Source organism: Molothrus aeneus, chromosome 6, assembly GCF_037042795.1.
Source record: "Molothrus aeneus isolate 106 chromosome 6, BPBGC_Maene_1.0, whole genome shotgun sequence".
Lineage (NCBI taxonomy): Eukaryota > Metazoa > Chordata > Aves > Passeriformes > Icteridae > Molothrus > Molothrus aeneus.
In genome coordinates this window covers 60,515,632-60,533,471 of record NC_089651.1, presented here as the reverse complement: position 1 = coordinate 60,533,471, position 17,840 = coordinate 60,515,632, and the positions used below count along the sequence as shown (strand labels likewise).

General features: G+C 53.8%; 1 protein-coding gene across 4 annotated transcripts in view; it reads right to left on the bottom strand.

The window, feature by feature from the left end:
• FERMT2 (FERM domain containing kindlin 2) overlaps nt 1-3,576 on the bottom strand; it is a 51,126-nt gene extending 47,550 nt beyond the window's left edge. For all 4 annotated transcript variants that reach the window (XM_066551916.1, XM_066551918.1, XM_066551919.1 and 1 more), the window contains exon 1: nt 3,354-3,576. In XM_066551916.1, coding sequence (XP_066408013.1) covers nt 3,354-3,510 — 157 coding nt within the window. In that variant the 5' untranslated portion in view covers nt 3,511-3,576. The remainder of the gene's footprint in view (nt 1-3,353) is intronic.
• Between the last annotated feature and the right edge of the window lie 14,264 nt (nt 3,577-17,840).

Here is a 17,840-nt window from a genome sequence, read left to right as displayed (position 1 = left end):
AATCCACATTTCCATCACAAAACTTCTATCCACAGACTTTCTGAATCTGCCCAGTGCACATTTAGGTCATCTGTCTTAGGCTGTGCCTCTGCCAGACACCATTTGTCCCCCCTGCCCTGTTTCTGTCAGCTATTCCTTTATTCCCATGACCAGACAGAGCATCCCCCATATATCCCACAGAATTCCATACACTCCACAGAGCTCCTCCCAAGCATGTTTCAAAAAAAAAAAAAGCCGGATTTTTTTAATTCCATGTGTTTAAAACAGCCTCAAGTTGACAACAACAATAACCTGCGTTCACTTCCTTCCTTCCTCTGCTCCCAGTGATTTTAAACCTCGCTTTATTTTTTTTTTTTTGTTTGTAAGTCAATAGTGGCAAAATTCCTAAAAAACCCTGAGAGAGCACCAGGAGTTTCCAGTACAGACCCTAGCCCTCACAGAGCAACTAAATGCTGCTGCTCTTAAAACCTCAGCACTTTTTTGCTTATTTTTCAGGGGTGACTTTGCCAAGAACTTGGCATGGCTCAATTAATGGAGTGGGTGATGAATAGCAGGGGAGCCAACAGGTCATTGCAATTCACTCGAGGTACCAGAATCTCTATCTGCTGCTTGGGCTTTCTCCAATCCCTGCCTGCATCAGCCACAGATTTTAATTGCTTGTTCCCAAAGAGTCCAACTGCAGCTCTGTGCAGGCAGGAGCTGAGTCCATGGGATTTATGGATATCTGCAGCCCTGAATTTAAAGAGGAATAACTTTGCTGGGCTCCTGTTTCATTCCAACAGGATATTTACTGCACTCTTCCTCCTACAAGCATCAATAAATGCTGTAGGAGCATTAATAAATCAAGATTTTTTTTTTCCCTTTTCCAAGCTCTCCTTGCTGCTGGGAGGAGGGAAGGCATTTTTCCTACCAGCACCCTACAACCACAGTGTGGCTGATCTGCTGCAGATTCTCACTGATGTCCTAAACTTCAGTGGAACTCCAGGCAGGCCACAGAAATCTCCTTTCCAAAGCCTGCAGGATTTGTCCCAAAGGATGGAGCAGGCAAATCCCAGCCTAAGGCACTGACCCACCTTCCTTCCTCCCCCCACAGTGTGGGGCATCCCACAGGGAAGCACAAAACTGCAAGGAAACTTTATTTGTAGGAAATTTCCTTAAAGCTCACAGCAGAAAATCTGCTTGGCAGGAGAAGAATATGTTTTGAACACTGAAAGTTGTCGAAGTAAGGAATCAAACAGAGGAACGGCAGGGAGGAAAAGGTTAAAAATGCAGGGAAAGGGTTTTGATGTGGAAAAATTGCAAAATGAATTGATGCAGAGGCTGGATGAAGGGAGGCATTGAGGAGCAGGGGAGGATGAGGAACGAGCCCCGTCCCACCCGACCCCGCTCAACTGGCAGCAGCTCAAAGAAGAGCCATAAAAATAATGAGAGGGCTGGGAGAGCTGACACGCAGGAAGATTAAAAGGAACTAAATACGTAGAGCCTGGCTGGGCAAGGAAAGCCAAGGGGAAAGGGAAGGCAGCAGCTGGAGATCTCCATGGCTGTGACCAGCCCGGGAAGGGAGGCTCTGGGGCTGAGTCCCCCGGGGAGCTCCAGCCCCTCTCTCTCCCCACGCTGCCGCTGCATTCCTTCCCTCTCATACAATCCCTAATTTAACAAGTGGAGAGGATCCGGGCAAACATTTCGGGGGGGATGGATTACGTCAGGAGCTAATTTAGGTCCGGCCCCGTGCACATGCCTGGCTTTCCACATTTCCACACACGCTCCGGCCCTGGAACTGCTCCTGGAGCTGCTCCGGCCCTGAGGGGAGCATCGCTCCTTCACTCACGAGTGGATTTTTTATTACCTCTAGAAAGCTGGTTTGCTTTTTTTCCCCACTGAACTTCAGCAAAACTTTCTGCACCTCCAGTGTTTAGGTAAAAAAAAAACCCAAAAGCCAACCAGAATAAAATCAAGTTTTCAGGGGAGTTCAGGCTACCTCCAGCACGAGACCCTTTGATGTGAGCGCTCGCTTCCTTTGGAAACGCAGCATATTTATATCCATTTATATCCATCTCTTCCTTCCTGCGACTCCGAGATAATTAATAAATCAAAACCTAAGCACGGGGGAAGAGATGGGCCTTTTAAAGCCACACGAGGGCTGGCTCCGCATTGGAGCGGGACCTGCAGCTGACAGCTCCGCTACTCCCACAGCCGCAGGCACGCGCGGGACCTCGCAATTAATATTTTATTTGAGCAATTACAGCCATCAGCCCGGGCTGCACCATTGAGTAAACACAGCCGAGCAATAAGGAGCCGATAAAAAGACAAAGGAGGAGGAGGAGGAGGTTCCGGGGCTCCCCGCTTTCGGCGGGGACCGAGCCGAGCCCCGGCCGCGGCCCGGCGTTCCCACGCGTCCCGGACAATCGGGCTCTTTGTCCAGGTGTGCTCCCAAAGCCACCGCACACCGCCCTGTCCCCGAGGTCCCCCGGCCCACATCACCCCAATGACCGCCCCATGGGCTCTTTGGGAGCGCTTTGCTCGCACAGAACTTCAGGATGGAGTTTTGGTGCAAATTGTGGGGCGCCCCCAAACAAACCCCCAGCCCCAAGCCGAAAACGGAGCTGGTTCCTAACTCTGTGTAAAATCCCGGGAGCGCAGCAGCCGGTGGATGGGGCTGAGCCCCCGGGGTGGTGAAATCGGTGAGAGGGGGAACCTGGAAAGGTAAGGGGGGCTAGGACAGGGTGTGGGGACCTGGGGGGCTCCCTGCTGCTGGGAGCTAAGGAAGAACACTGGGAGAGGGTGCTGGAGCTAAAACACAGCACTGAGGCAGGATGCTGGGAGCCTCTCTGGAGCATAGCACTGGGATAGGGTGCTGGGAGATAAATCGCAATACCCAGCAGGGTGCTGGAGCACAGCACTGGGGCAGGATGCTGGGAGCTAAAGCCCAGTACTGGGAAAGGGTGCTGGAGCACTGTACTGGAGCGGGGGTGCTGCGAGCTGAAGCAGGTACTTGAGCAGAGTACTGGAGGCTAAACTGGGGTACTCTGGCACTGCACTGGGCAGGAGGCGCCGAGAACTGGAGCACAACACTGGAGCTGAGTGCTGGGGGCTAAATTGGGGTATTCTGCCACTGCACTGGGCAGGGGGCTGGGAACCGGAGCACAACACTGGAGCTGGGTGCTGGGAGCTGGGCACTGCACTGGGCAGAGTGCTGGGAACTGGAGCACAACACTGGAGCAGAGTGCTGGGGCTAAACTGGGATACTGTGGCACTGCACTGGGCAGGGCGCTGGGAGTTAAAGCACAGCACTGGAGCAGGGTGCTGAGCACTGGGAGGATGCCGGGCTGCTCGGGGGCTCCCGGGGCACTCACCGAGCTTCTCGACGAGGCGCAGCATGACGCCGCCGATGTGGATCTCGCCGGTGACCCGCAGGGTGACGTCGCGGCCCAGGTCGGTGACATGGACGCTCAGCTCCCACGTCCCGTCGGCGTAGCAGCCGTCCGGCATGCGGATCCCGTCCAGCGCCATGGCCCCGGCCTCCTGCGCCGCCGGCCGCGCCCGGCACGGAGCGGGAGCGGGATCAGCGGCGGCAGAGGCAGCGGGATGGGCCCGCTTGTGCCCACTCCGCGCCCCGGGGGAGGGCTGGGGGCGCGGTGGGGCGGGATCGGGACCCCGCCGCAGCTCCTGAGGGGCCGCCCGGGAGAGGCAGCGCGGGCGGGCAAAGAGGAGGCGGAGAGAGAAGGAGGAGGGGGATATAATTAAAGGCAAAACGCGCCTGTGGCTGCCGGGCCCCTTGGCCTTTTATGGAAGCGAAGGATGGAGCAAGTGGGGGCCGCTCCAACATCCGGGAATCGCCGGGGGGGCGGCCCGGCCGGGATCGGTCCGGCCCGGCTTGGGATCGGCCCGGTTCGGCCTGGTCCAGCCCGGCTCGGTTGTACCCGGCCCGGCTTAACACAGCTCGGTTCATCCCGGCTCAGCTCTGCCTGGCTCATCCCGGTTCGGCTCATCCCGGCTCGGCCCACTTTGTTCCAGCTCGGCTTATCCCAGCTTGGCTCTGTCCACCCCGGCTCAGCCCAGTTTATCCCAGCTCGGTTTATCCCGGTTTAGCTCTGCCCAGCCCAGCCCGCCTCATCCCGGCTCAGCTCATCCCAGTTTATCTCGTTCCGACCCAGCTTTGCTCAGCCCTGCCCGCCTCAGCTCGTGGCCGCCGGTCCCAGGGCATCCAGAGGGGGAAATTCGGGAACCAGCCCGGAGAGCATCCATTAGGAGCCTTGGCATCCCAAACCCGCGTGGGTTCCATGGCAGCCGTGCCCACTCCGCACCCTTTGGGGAGCTTTTTAGCACTGCCCCCTAATTCATAGGGAAAATCCTTCCCGTTCGGCAAAACCCTACCTTGGCATAGTAGCCTGTGCCCCCGTTGAGGCTGGGAGATGGGCTGGTTCCCTCCATCCTCATAATCTGTGTGAATATGGGAAATGGGAACTGTCTTTAAATAAAAGGGTCTGAACCGGCACAAATGGAGGAAAAAAAAATATTATCCGCTTCCTGTAGCTCCTCCACCCAGTGATACACACATCCCGCCAAGCAACCACGCTTCCTGAAAATCCAACTCGCGGAAGGGGCTGCGGTTTGAGGTCCGGCGCTCTGGATGTATCCTGCCCCGTGCCAGGTGATGGGAAGTCACATCCCAGCAAAGCTGGGCCAGCCCTGGCAGCCTTGGGGATGGCTCTGCCAGCCAGGAACACCATTCCCACATTCCTGGTGAATGGCACGGGGAGCTTTAGGGCCATGGAATCATGGCATGGTTTGGGTTGGAAGGGACCTTAAAGATCATCTGGTTCCAGCCCCCTGCCATGGGCAGGGACAACTTCCACTAGACCAGGTTGCTTTGGCACCATACAGGCAACAAAACCTCTTAACAGGATGGTAAATTTTTTCTAATTTTCACTTTGCCATTATAATGGAGATATTTATAATTTAATGGAGATATTTATAAAGGCTGTTCCTTTGCTTTAATACCTACTATACCTTTAATACCTTTAATACTAATAAAACCTTTCCTGAGGTCACTCTGGGCACACTTAGCCAGGTTTTATCCGAGGGTTTTTGCTAATGTGGCTGATGCTGCCAGACGGGAATTGGGTGACCCTGCAGCAGGTGACCTCTCCCCTCAAACCCTCCTGGGGCCCCAATCCCTGCTCGGAGGAGCCCCCATTCCATCCCCCCAAACGTGGAAGCCGGAGCGTGATTTGGAGGGCAACTCCGGAGTGCAGGCGAGAGCCGGTCTGTAACAACAAAGCTTTCCCAGATGGTATCTCCGTGTTCCTCCAGCCTCAAACAATAGGGCAATAAATAGAAAGGGTTACTCTCGGCCCAAAGGCGTGTTGGACGAGGTTCCCAGCTGATGCAATTGGATACGGCCCCGCGGAGCTGGTAACCTTTTAGTACAGCTGGCTGCACGCTGAGGAAAGGCTGCCGGCTCCTTCTGCTCCTAAACCCTCGGGCAGAGTTTCCCTTTCCCTGAGCAAGCCCCTCTCCCTGCCTTCTCCATCCCGGGGGCTCCTTCCCTGTGAGGAGGGAGAGGCTCGTTGAGCTGCAACACTCGGGAGAGGCGAAGCAAGGTCAAAAATGCACCGGCGCAGCTCTTGCGTCAGAGCCAGCCAAGCATCCCCAGGGCTCTTCCCACTGTTTGCAACAAGTCCTCGCTCCCTAGGAGCAGCAATGCCAAATAAGGTGCCGAAATGCATGGCCACTTCCATCGGGGCTGGGATGATACCTACCAGACCTGCCCACCCCGCAGCTCCCAACCCATCTGCTCCTTCTTCCTGGAAGCCAGGATACTTTCCTTCCCAGTGAAACGGCTCCATGGGCATCCTTGGGAAAACAGAGGTGAAGCTGAGTGACAATTTCCCTGTCCTTGGTTTGTTTTGTCACTTTTTTTTATAGCCCGTGACCTCTGTTTTGGTTTCTAAAGTGTTATGGGCAGTTGTTGAAGGCAGCTGGCATTCCTGCCTGGCTGCTCCAGGCAAGCCGGTCAGACTGGCTCTTCCCAGGGTCACCAGCCATGGAACTCTGCTGCTCGGTGCCTTTGCTGGGTGGCTGGAGCTGGGAAAGCAACAGGACTGAGCGCCTGACCTGTCTTCATACACAGAGACAGAGAAATTCCCTAAATCTCTGTGTGAAAAAAGGCTCTGTTTCCTCAGATGGTCTAAGAACAGCATGCTCTAACCTGGTGGTGAAAGGCTTCTGTCACCTGAGTCTTCATATTCCTGGGTCTTGATATTCACCTGGGTCTTGATATTCCCTGTCTGCAGCTTCTTTCTTGAAAAAGATGAAGTTTGAGGAAAAAGATGAAGTTTGAGAAAAAAAAAAAACCAGCCAAAAATGCAGATGCTTGTTATTCCCTCCACTTTTTGTGTCTCCAGCACTTCCCAGCCCATATGCTCCCTTCCAAGCCGCTGCCACGGGTACCACTGTTCACGTGGGGTTTGCAAGCTCTTTACTTCACAAAATCATAGAATTGCAGAATAGTTTGGGTTGGAAGAGACCCTAAAGACCATCTCACTCCAATCCCCCACCTCTTCATCCCCTTCCGCCTCTTTTGGACGCAGCCAAGGCTCCCTTTTCACAAATGACCATTTCTCAGCAGGGACAAGGTCACACTTCTGGCAAAGGAAACATGCTGGGTAACTCTGCTTCCTTGTTTATTCCTGGCCACATTCGCTCTTCCCTGGTTTTGTCATTTCAGAAACATCCACATGACGTGGATTTCTTCTGTTTTTCTGGATGTAAAGGCAGAGCAGTGATGCTGTGGTGGTTACGTGTCCTAGAAATGTGCCACCACCTGGGGTGGTGCATGGAGTTAATCCAGTATTCCCATCATGAAAGGATGAAGGATATTTGTGATGAGGATCTTGAAGAGGCACAGGAGATGGGGAGGTTTAGGTTTTTTAGGCTGTGATTGTGATTTGGTCGCTCCAAGCCCTGTCCAGCCTGGCCTTGGGCACTTCCAGGGATCCAGGGGCAGCCACAGCTGCTCTGGGCACCCTGTGCCAGGGCCTGCCCACCCTCACAGCCAAGAATTCCTTCCCAATATCCCATCCATCCCTGCCTTCTGGCAGTGGGAAGCCATTCCCCCTCATCCTATCCCTCTATCCCTTGTCCATGTCCCTTTTCTGGTGGCCAATGCCACATGGGATGAAGCCAGGGACCAAGATTCAACACTGTCACAACCTTCCAGCCTGGTCCTCCATGCCCAAAGGTTACAAAATCAGAGAACAGAATCCTGGAATAGTTTGGGTTGGAAAGGACCTTAAAAATAATCTCTACCCCCCCCTGCCATGGCAGGGACACCTTCCATAGACCAGGTGACTCCAAGCCCTGTCCAACCAGGCCTGGAACACTTCCAGGGCATCCACAGCTTCTCCTGGCAGCATCTGGAATAAATCCTAGGCTGTAAGAGATAGCTACACTGAGCTGAGAGGCACAGAGCTGGATTGAGGTGCCTCCTCCTTGGCAAGTCAAGCTGAGGTTTCAAGGCCCTACAGCTACAAATTCCCCTCTCATTTCCCTGCCTCTAATTCCTGAAATCAGCCACGGTGCACTGGAGCCTGCCAGGCTTGTGCTGCAGGACAAACCTCCCTGCAGGGCTCTTCTCTGTCCCCTCTTCACCTTCTTTCCAGGCATTTGGGTCAATTGAGCTCTCAAAGCCTCAGGCTGGGAGGTTTTCTCTTCTGCAGTCAGCTCTGCATAACACAGCACTGCCCTGGTTCTCTGGCTGGGCCTGTGTCAGCCACTGGTTTCCTGCTGACATTAATTCCTGTGCTGTCATTTATCTTTTAGCCTTTTTCTGTGTCCTTCTGATGTTTCCAGCTGCCAGGAGTGACCTCCCCTGAGTGTGACTCTTGCTTTGGCCCACATAGGAAGCCACGTGCCCCAAATAATTTTCTGGTTGGTTGTCCCCAGTGTCAGGAGTGTCCTTGAATTTTATGTCCTTCTGGAAGGGCTGGTGGGTTCTAGAGCATCCTAAAACATCACTGGGAGCCAAAGGGAGTTGTTAGCTGAACACTTGAATCCATGTGATGGAGAATTTGGATAAATCCCAGGTAAATTCTCCTAAAAGCTGATTCATCTCCAGGGCTGCAAAATATCCCTGCACCTTCCAGCCTGGTGCCTGAGTGTCTCCAAGAGCCATGCCCAGGAATCCCTCCCACTGCTCATCTTCCTCTGCATCACCTGTGCCTGACTGATGGTTTTGGGACCACTCATCATCCTCAGCTTGTGACTTCTCGTGGTAAATGCTGCACAGGGATGCAGGAATTTGTCCCTCTCAGGTGCTGCTGTCCACATCCATCTTTCAGACATCTCCAGAACCCTCAGGGATGTTGGATCATCGCCTCCATCCAGCCCAAAGGCTCAAACATCTCCCACACCCCCTCTTCTCCCACAGTATGCAACATATTAAACCACTTTCTATTGTCCAGCAGATTTTTTGAGCCTTTGCCACTCCCGCTCTGGCTTTTCTCCACCTCCAGAAGGCCTCCTATTCTTCTGCCTTTACAAATACCAAGTCCAGCCTGGAAGGCTGGATTTCTCCCATGGAGCTGAGGCTCAAAGAAAATCCAAATGTCAGGCAACACTCAATCACCTTCCCTGGGGCTGGTGACTCTGGGGTGTCAGAAGTAACACCCTGAATCATTTATCATTTATCATTTAGTTAGTCAGCAAGAAGAAACACCAAAAATCCCAAATAATTCTTCTGATGGATCTGACATTTCTCTGGCCAGATAGTGGGAAACATCTATTTGGGAATCATTTACTGGAGGGGAAAAAAAAAAAAATCCCCAAATTCCACCATCAATTACTCACAGCTGCTCTTCAGGCCCTTTTGGGGGGAAGCTACTTGATGGGAAGTGGAGCTGTGGGATCTCACCCTGTGCTGGCACCCTGCAGCTCTCCCAGGTGGTGAAGGAGGGGAGGAAAACTGTCCCCAGCACGCTGTGAGATTCCAGAGGGGCAGGGAGTGCTGCAGCATCAGCCCAGCCCTGGCACATCCCGTTATCTCCCCTGCCCCAGCCCTTCCCTCCCCAACGGCTCCTCGGGAAATTGGCTCCCAGCCCATCAGTTTTCCCTCTCTCAGGGGGAGGAGAAGCTGCTCTGACAGGCTTTTCTAAGGACCTGGGGCCTGGGGTATCCCTGAGACACGCTGGACAACTCCCACTCTATGGATGTGCTCTGGAGCTTGGCAAAAATCCCCAAATTGTGGAGTGGAGAAGGAAATGCAGCCCTGGGGATGGGGCTGGCCAGTGGTGCTCAAGGGGTGTGAGGATGGGGATGGGTTTTCCTACTGTGGAACCCCCAGAAGCTCCAGCCTGGGCCACCCATCCCCTCTGGATGGCACTGGGATGCTCCACCACCAACCCACGTGGTTCCAGAGTCCTGTTCCCACCCCATAGCCCCAGAAATGCTCTGAGGGGGGGTTTATTCTTCATCCCCATGACCAGGGGTGTAGGACAGCAGCAGCTCAGGGCGGGGAATGGGAACACCCAGATGGGGAGAGCAGGTGGGACACACTGGTGGACCAATTATCCCCCAAAATCCCACACCTCCCTTTCCTGTGGCATCCTGAGAATGATCCATGAGGCCTCGAGCTCCCTAAGGATGGGGTTCACTGCCCCCAGGCCCAGCCAGAAGGAAGGAGAGGCTGGCAGCAGAAACCCCACAGGCAATGTTCCCATTGCCTGATCCCAGAAACTTCCAAAACCCTGGGAATAAGGGACTTGAGGCGAGGTGCAGGGAGCTCTTCAAGGCTGCAAAACCTACCCTGAGTATAGCAGCAGCCCCAAAAATCACACCTGCCCTGTAAATCACACCCTTGGGATAAATCCCAACGAAAGGAGAGGAGAGGAGAGGAGAGGAGAGGAGAGGAGAGGAGAGGAGAGGAGAGGAGAGGAGAGGAGAGGAGAGGAGAGGAGAGGAGAGGAGAGGAGAGGAGAGGAGAGGAGAGGAGAGGAGAGGAGAGGAGAGGAGAGGAGAGGAGAGGAGAGGAGAGGAGAGGAGAGGAGAGGAGAGGAGGAGGTGGAGGAGGAGGTGGAGGAGGAGGTGGAGGAGGGCATCAAGGACAGAGCCACTGGGCTTTGGCTGCCTTTGCTCATGTGCTGCCAGCGACTGAAAAGCACTGAAGGAGAGTTTTTATCGATTCCCACGTCAGCTCTGTGAGAGCTGGCTGATAACAGGTCCCTGAGCAAAGCACCGACTCCACAGGGCTCTGTGGGGTGTTTGGGGACATGGCCCTGATGGAGAAGGGCACTTTCACCCTGTGTGAGGCACCAGACCCCGGTCACAGGTCCAGGGGGAGCAACTCAGCATCATCCCCTGTGATCTTTTCAGCCCCCCAGAATCTTTGCTGTCTTGTTTTTAACCAAAACCAATGATGTCTGCCCATAGCAAGGGGGTTGGAGTGAGATGATCTTCAAGGTCCCCTCCAGCCCAAACCATTCTGGGATTTTGGGATTCTATATCCTGGCTCTTCTTGCTGTGTTGGGGGAGTGTGTGAGCACAGATCACCTAAATTCCCTGATCATATCCCACAATGAATGGCTGCATCCAAGGGAATCACAGCCATTTTCTCCCCATTTTCCAGATGGAGAAGTCCAGGCTGGACACACAGCAGTGACTTACAACCCCTGAGGATGCAGATCCTGACAGGAGCAGGGATCACTCTGTCCAGGATGGCTGGGCTGGAAAAGCAACATTGGTTAAAAAATAACCCCAAATTGCTTCCTTTTGAAGGGGAATTAACACTGGGAGGCTGCAGGGAAACAGGGGGGGTTGTGCCCTGATGGGCACCAAGCTCAGATTTCCTGGTCACATCCACATCTCTCCACCATGCATCACTGCAGCTCTCAGAGAGCTGTTCTGAGCTGAAAAAAGAGATTTGGGGAACACAACCAGAAAAATCCATCTATTGAAGGGGTTGATAGCTTTTATTTTCCCCTCAGACACCTGAGATGCCATGAGAAGCTGCAGCACATTTGGGAACCTGTTGTTCTGGGGGAAGGGGAGATGGATGATGCCCAGACAGCTGCATGGCTTTGTGCTTTTCCAGCCTTCACCGGAAGGATGGGATGGAGCAGGCTGGTAATGCAGTTAGAGCTGGAAAAATAGAGACAGAGCAGGGCAGAGTGCTTGAATCAGCTCAGTGTTATTGAATCAGCTGGGTGGGATGAACTCCATCTCTGAGCACAGCGCTCTGAAGAGATCAGAGCTCTCCTAGCAAAGGGAGTTGGGCTCCCAGCTGGCTGGGAATGGGCAGTGGTGTTGGGAATCCCCCAAATCCCATGGAATGGAGGTGATTTGGGAGCTCCTGGAAGACACACAGTACCTGCAGCCAGGGGTCCTGTGGTGCTCCTGGTGCAGCCCCACATTCCCTGCAAAACAAGGGTCAGGTGGGCTCATGGAGGGCCCACTGAGGACCCCCAGTCCCAGTTCCTCAGGGAGGGGAATGGGAACACCCAGATGGGGAAAGCAGGTGGGACACACTTGTGGACCAATTATCCCCCAAAATCCCACACCTCCCTTTCCTGTGGCATCCTGAGAATGATCCATGAGCTCCCTAAGGATGGGGTTCACTGCCCCCAGGCCCAGCCAGAAGGAAGGAGAGACTGGCAGCAGAAACCCCACAGGCAATGTTCCCATTGCCTGATCCCAGAAACTTCCAAAACCCTGGGAATAAGGGACTTGAGGCGAGGTGCAGGGAGCTCTACCCTGAGTATAGCAGCAGTCCCAAAAATCACACCTGCCCTGTAAATCACACCCTTGGGATAAATCCCACCCCTGCTGTGGGAGCTGTGAGGCTGGAGGAGGAGGAAGAGGAGGAGGAAGAGAGGAGAAGGGACAAGAGAGTGGTGGAAGAGATCCTGGTGGGACAAGAGAGTGACCAGTGAGGAAAGGTTGAAAGAGTTCAGGCTGTTTTTTCCCCTAGAGAAAGAAAGAATGGTGATAAACATCTTCAGGCAGATAAAAGAGGGTTTGTGTAGGGAGGGAGGGATGGAAGAGGGAGGAAATGCCCTCTTCTGCCTTTCCAAAAGGGATGGGTAAAAAGCAACGGACAAATCACCTGGAGAAAGACTCAGACTGGCTCTTTGGGGAGGCTGTTCAGATTGGAGGGAGTGAAGGAGTCACCATCAGAGGGTTTTAAAACCCAGAAAAAGGAGTCCTGGGTGGTCGCTGTGCCCATTCTGTGCCAGCAGGGCTCTCCCACCTTCTCTGGCCAGAAAAACCTTCTGACAGCTCATTGCTTGAACTGGAGGATGCTGGAGCTGCAACAGCTTCATTCCAGCTTCATGTGGCAGCCCTGTCCATGGCAGCAGGGTTGGAACCAGCTGATCTTTAAGGTCCCTTCTAAACCATTCTGTGATTGTCCACAAAGGTGGGTTGAAGTTAATGCTGGGCACAGCCTTGCAGGTAAATCTCAGCATGGACACTCAGCAGGAAGAGTCCAACCCAGTCACTAGGAGAGGAAACTGCAGGAACCAGCTGGGGCTTGGAAAAGGGGGAAAAACCCCTCCAGCCAGGAAAGAAAATAACCTGCAGGATGCAGAGCTGCCTGTCAGTGATGGCTGTTTAAACACGGCAGAGAGTCAGAGCGCTCGAGGAGCTGGATGTGTGTGCAGGAGGACAGGAGATGGAGGGGCATGCCAATGTTTTCTGGCAGGGCTGGGTTGGAAATATCCTTCAGCTCCTTAGATAGCAAGGCGGAGATTCCGAGGCGGAGGAATGCGCCGCCAGACGCGGCCCTGCAGCTGTGGGAGGCTGCGAGGAGAAGCCAAGGCCCATGGCAGCAGGGTAGGAAACATCCTGGAGACAAGGAGAAAATCAGGTCAATGCTCTGGAGTGCCTTCACAGGCCAGCAGGAAGCTCTTGGGAAGGGGAATGGCACAGAGGGGGGAATTGGTTCAGGTGAGGTCACTGTAGGATCCCACCGAGGGATTGGGGCAGCCCCGCTCCAAAGGGGAGGTTTAGTTTGGATATTGGGGAGGAATTCTGAGCTGTGAAGGTGGGGAGGCCCTGGCACAGGGTGCCCAGAGCAGCTGTGGCTGCCCCTGGATCCCTGGCAGTGCCCAAGGCCAGGCTGGACAGGGCTTGGAGCCCCCTGGGATGGTGGAAGTGTCCCTGCCATGGCAGGGTTGGGATGGGATGGACTTTAATGTTCTTTCCAACCCAATCCATTCTGGGATTCTCTGAGGGCAGAGATCATGAAAATGTAGGATCTTGGAATGGTTTGGGTTGGAAGGGACCCTAAATCCCATCTTGTTGCACACCTGTCATGGGTGACACCTTCCACTGTCCCAGGTGGCTCCAAGCCATGACCACCATGGTGTGGAACACTCTTCTGTGATCCAGGGGCAGCCACAGCTTCTCTGGGCACCCCGTGCCAGGGCCTGCCCACCCTCACAGGGAAAAACTCCTTCCCAATCTCCCATCCATCCCTGCCCTCTGGCAGTGTAAACCCCTCAGAATGAAGGTGGTTATTCCCCATGATGGATGTCACGGCTTCAGCTGGGATCTGCAAGTGAGAGCCCTGGGGACCAGGAACTGAAGGAACAATTGGGAAGTTCAGTGCCAGCTTCTCAGGGATGGATGGGGCAGATTTGGCATCCCAACCCAGGCCCCTGCTGCTCTCCCACCTTGGGATGTCAAGTGATGGACAGTCAGGGATTTACCACCTTGCTTGGCTCCCAAAGCTCTCTGCACCAAGCACTGGCTGCTTTAGGGAAACCCCATCCCCATCCAACAACCACAATCCTGACACATCTTTTTTTTTTTTTTTTCTTTAAGGGAAAATCCATGAGGTTGTGCTGCCAGGGTATTTTTTCCAAGGCTCTGGTCCCCTGTCCTTCCTTGCAGGGCTGTGGAGTGGCCAGTGCTTCCAGCTCTCCAGTGTGTTTGGGACCCTGGAGATGCTGCCAGCTGAACAAGGGATGGGTTATTCCAACATTTGTTCCTTGCAAGGAAACACCTCTGCCTCCTCCTCCTCCATCTCCCAGTGATGACACCGGATGGTGACAGAGCCAGGACAAGACAAGAACTGTGAGAGCAGCACTGGAAAGAATAAGGGAAAAAACCCACAGCAAAAAACCCCAAAGTTCCATCAAATCACCATGGAAATTAGGCACAATGGAGATTAGGCAGTGAATCTTGCAGGGTTCACTCCTGGATCTCCAAGGAGAGGTCCCCATGTGGAGGGCTGCCCATAAGTGACCCGTCCTTCCTGGAAGAGACCCCAGTGGAAAGGTGGCACCTGCTGCCCAGCAGAGCCAGCCCCTCCTGAGGAGAGCCCAAATCCTGGGAGCAGCATCTCAGGCACCTCAGGTGGCTTTGGCAGTGACAGCACAGCTGCCACCCTCCATACCCAACCTGTGCTCGTGGCAGGTGACATCCCAGGTGGCACAGGGAAGAGCAGATTCCATGTTTTGAGGAGGTGCAGGGAGAATGAGAATCCCAATTTTTTCTCCCCTGGGAGAGGTTCCAGAATCCCAATTTTTTTTTTCCCTGTCAGGCAGGGCCACCTTGCTGTGTCCTCAAGTGTCTTCTGCCACCAACCCACCACCAGGGCTGTGCTGCTGGAGAGTCACTCAGCTGGAACAACTTTCTCTGGAACATTCCCAGTGTGGAGAAGCCCAGAGTCAACTTTCCAGGCAGGGTTGTAGGAAATGAGAAATGCTGCAAGAGAGAGGCTGGCGTGTTCCTGCCCTCCTGCATCCCACAGCATCAAAGAGATGGGGGTGTCCTGTGAGGAAAAGCAATTTGAAGAGGAGGAAAAAAAAAAAAGGCAGGAGGTGTTCTTTGCAGGATAGCTGCTCCAGAGATCATGGGTGACATTTCCAGCAGGGCAAAGAATGCTGCAGGGTCAGACCCCAGCTAATACAGGGAAGATTTGGGCTCATTTCCAGGCACTCTGGCCTCAGGCCAGTCACTTAACTCTCAGCATCTCAGCTCCTGCAGCTGGAGGAGAGAGAGGCAGGGCTTTCTTCCCAGCCTCTGGCTTCTCCTGGCCTGGGAGGACTTTGGGATGCACATCCATGAGCGTGGGGGCACTCTGGTGTTCAGACAGTCACTCCCAGGGAGGGCCCCTGGAATGATCATAGCCTGATTTTTTCCTGCTTGTTTTGGGGAGCTGTTTCCTTCCCTTGCCCACTGGGATGTTGGGAGCACGGGGGTGGCTCCACACTCACCTTGTCCAGGGGAATTTGGCATCAGTGGGGAAGGTCTGGGGGTCAGCACAAGGTGGCCTGTAAAGGAATTCCAGGAGGGACAAGTCTGTCTGTCTGTCTGTCTGTCTGTCCAGGATCCTTCTCAGGCAGCATCTCCCGTCCTTCACTCACAGCATTCCTGGAAGCAAACAGACAAAAGGCCAAGTTCACCTCATCACAGAGTCACAGAATATCCTGAGCTGCTTAGAAATGCAACTGCTATGCCAAGAATTGTTTCAAATAGCCTCAAGTTTCTAAAATACACCCCAAGATTAGCTCAGATACCACACTACATTCATGCCACGTCATAAACACTGATTAAGATTGTTTTATCCAAAAATCCTCTTCTGAATTAAAAGAAAAAAAAATTCCTTGGAGTATGTTATGCCTCAGATATTGAAAACTACCCTTGAAGAAACACACATATATATGAGGATCATCCAGTCCAGCTCCTGGCTCTGCACAGCATCCAGGAGAGAGATCTCTTCAAAATTCCCTCAGGCATTTCCCAGCACAGCAATCCTCACACAAAATGCAGCAGAGTTGGACTTCCAGGCTTGTGGAAAAGCATTTCTGTGGCAGGAGAGCTCCCAGAGACTGCAAGCACCCAAGCTCCAGGTGAGCATCCTGCTGCTCCTTCTCTCCAGGACACTTCTCCCAGGAGCTGGGACCTTTCAGAGCTCACAGAGGCGATTCCCAAAGCTGCCTGCAAACTAGAAAACCTTATGTCAGGAAGAAGTCGCAAGGCATCCTAACCAGAAACATATTTTGGGAGTGAGTCAGTGCAGGGGGAAGCAAAAAGAACCCTTTAAGTTGATGAAAAAAGCATATGGCAACAGCCAGTATTGTGAACAACATTCCCTGCTCCAGCAACTGAGCCAGGGAAAGAAATCATGACTCAATCATTGCATTTCATCCAAATCTAAGGAAAAATCTTGTTGAGGATGGGGTATTTACAGGGAGAGCCAGCCAGAGCTGAGTTAGCTGGTTAATTAACTAAACTGTTTGGAGGCGGGGGGGGGTGGGGGGTGGTTTGCAGCAGGTTTTAGGCTTTAAAAGGCCTGATTGAAACACAGCTTTGGCTGTGGAGTAACAAGTGAGCGCTGCAGATGTAACTGATGCACAAAATAAATCCATCCCTGCTCTGATTCCACGCACAGCATAAACCCAGGAACAGCTTGCAGCCAGAGCTCCTGCTCCCCCCACCAGGCTGGGAACGTGTCCCCATAAATCCTGAACCCAAGGAGGCCAAGAATGCCATCAGGATTATGAAGGAGAACTAGAAACTGGCCAAATGTTTGCTGCAAAATCCATATGACTCTGCTTTCCTTTGGGGATGCATTGCAGGGCTCAGGGCTGCAGATTTCCCAGGCATTCCCAGGCTGAGGCCACTCAGAATTGGAATTCACTGCAGGAAGAAGCAGCGAAATCTCAACTCTTTTTTTTTATTCCCCCTTGTGGCTGCAGATGTCAGAGCTGTAACTCTCAGGGAGCCCCAGGACTTGGGAAGGGAAGTGAATAATCCCTAGAAAGCAGCCTGGGGATGCTGGGTGGGAGCTGTCACATCAGCCCCTCCTGACCCCAGCCATGCATCAGTGCCTGGGTTTGGGACAGGAATCAGCTGCTCCTGAAAATGGGCCAGAGATGGTGCAGCAGGGCTGGGACAGGCTCAGAATCATGGAATTGTTTAGGCTGGAAAACCCCTCTAAGGCCAAGTGCAACCATTCCCCCAGCACTGCCAAGGCCACCACTGTCCCCTGTCCCCAAGTGCCACATCCACATGGCTTTTCAATCCCTCCAGGGATGGAGACACCACCACTGCCCTGGGCAGCTGTGCCAGGGCTGGACAAACCTTCCCATGGAGAAATTTTCCCTAATATCCAATCTAAACCTCCCCTGGTGCAACTTGAGGCTGTTTCCTCTTGTCTGTCCCTGTTCCCTGGGAGCAGAGCCCAGCAGTTTCCTGGACACAGATCGTGCTGTGGGCTCTGGGAGATCCCATCCAAGCACACAGGACACACAGAACTCTGCTTGGCCTGAGTGTGGTCACTGAGGAGTTAAATCCCACCAGGACAAGCCCTGAGAGAGCCACGATTTGGGAGAGTTCAGATGTGCTCAGGGTGAGTAGAATAACAGAAGAATAATTGGTGGGACAAAGGTTGATAGTTTTGGACAAAAAGAGAGTGGTTTAGATTGGACATTGAGAAGAGATTCTTCCCTGGGAGGGTGGGCAGGCCCTGGCACAGGGTGCCCAGAGCAGCTGTGGCTGCCCCTGGATCCCTGGAATGTCCAAGGCCAGGCTGGACAGGGCTTGGAGCAGCCTGGGATGGTGGAAGTGTCCCTGCCCATGGCAGGGGTGGCACTGGATGGGCTTTAAGGTGCATTCCAGGCCAAACCATGCAGGGATTCAGTGAGTGAGAGGTGCTGTGGGCAGAGCTGAGCTCCCACCCTGCTCAGGGCTCTGGCTGGGAGCATCAAGCTCTGACATGTGCTGCACACGTGCTGTGCTGGCTGATCCCCATCAGGCTGATCCCCAGCGCTGCCAAACTTCTCCTTGATTTAATCAGCTCCTCTCCTGCCTGGGCTGCCTCCCCTCCTCCCTCC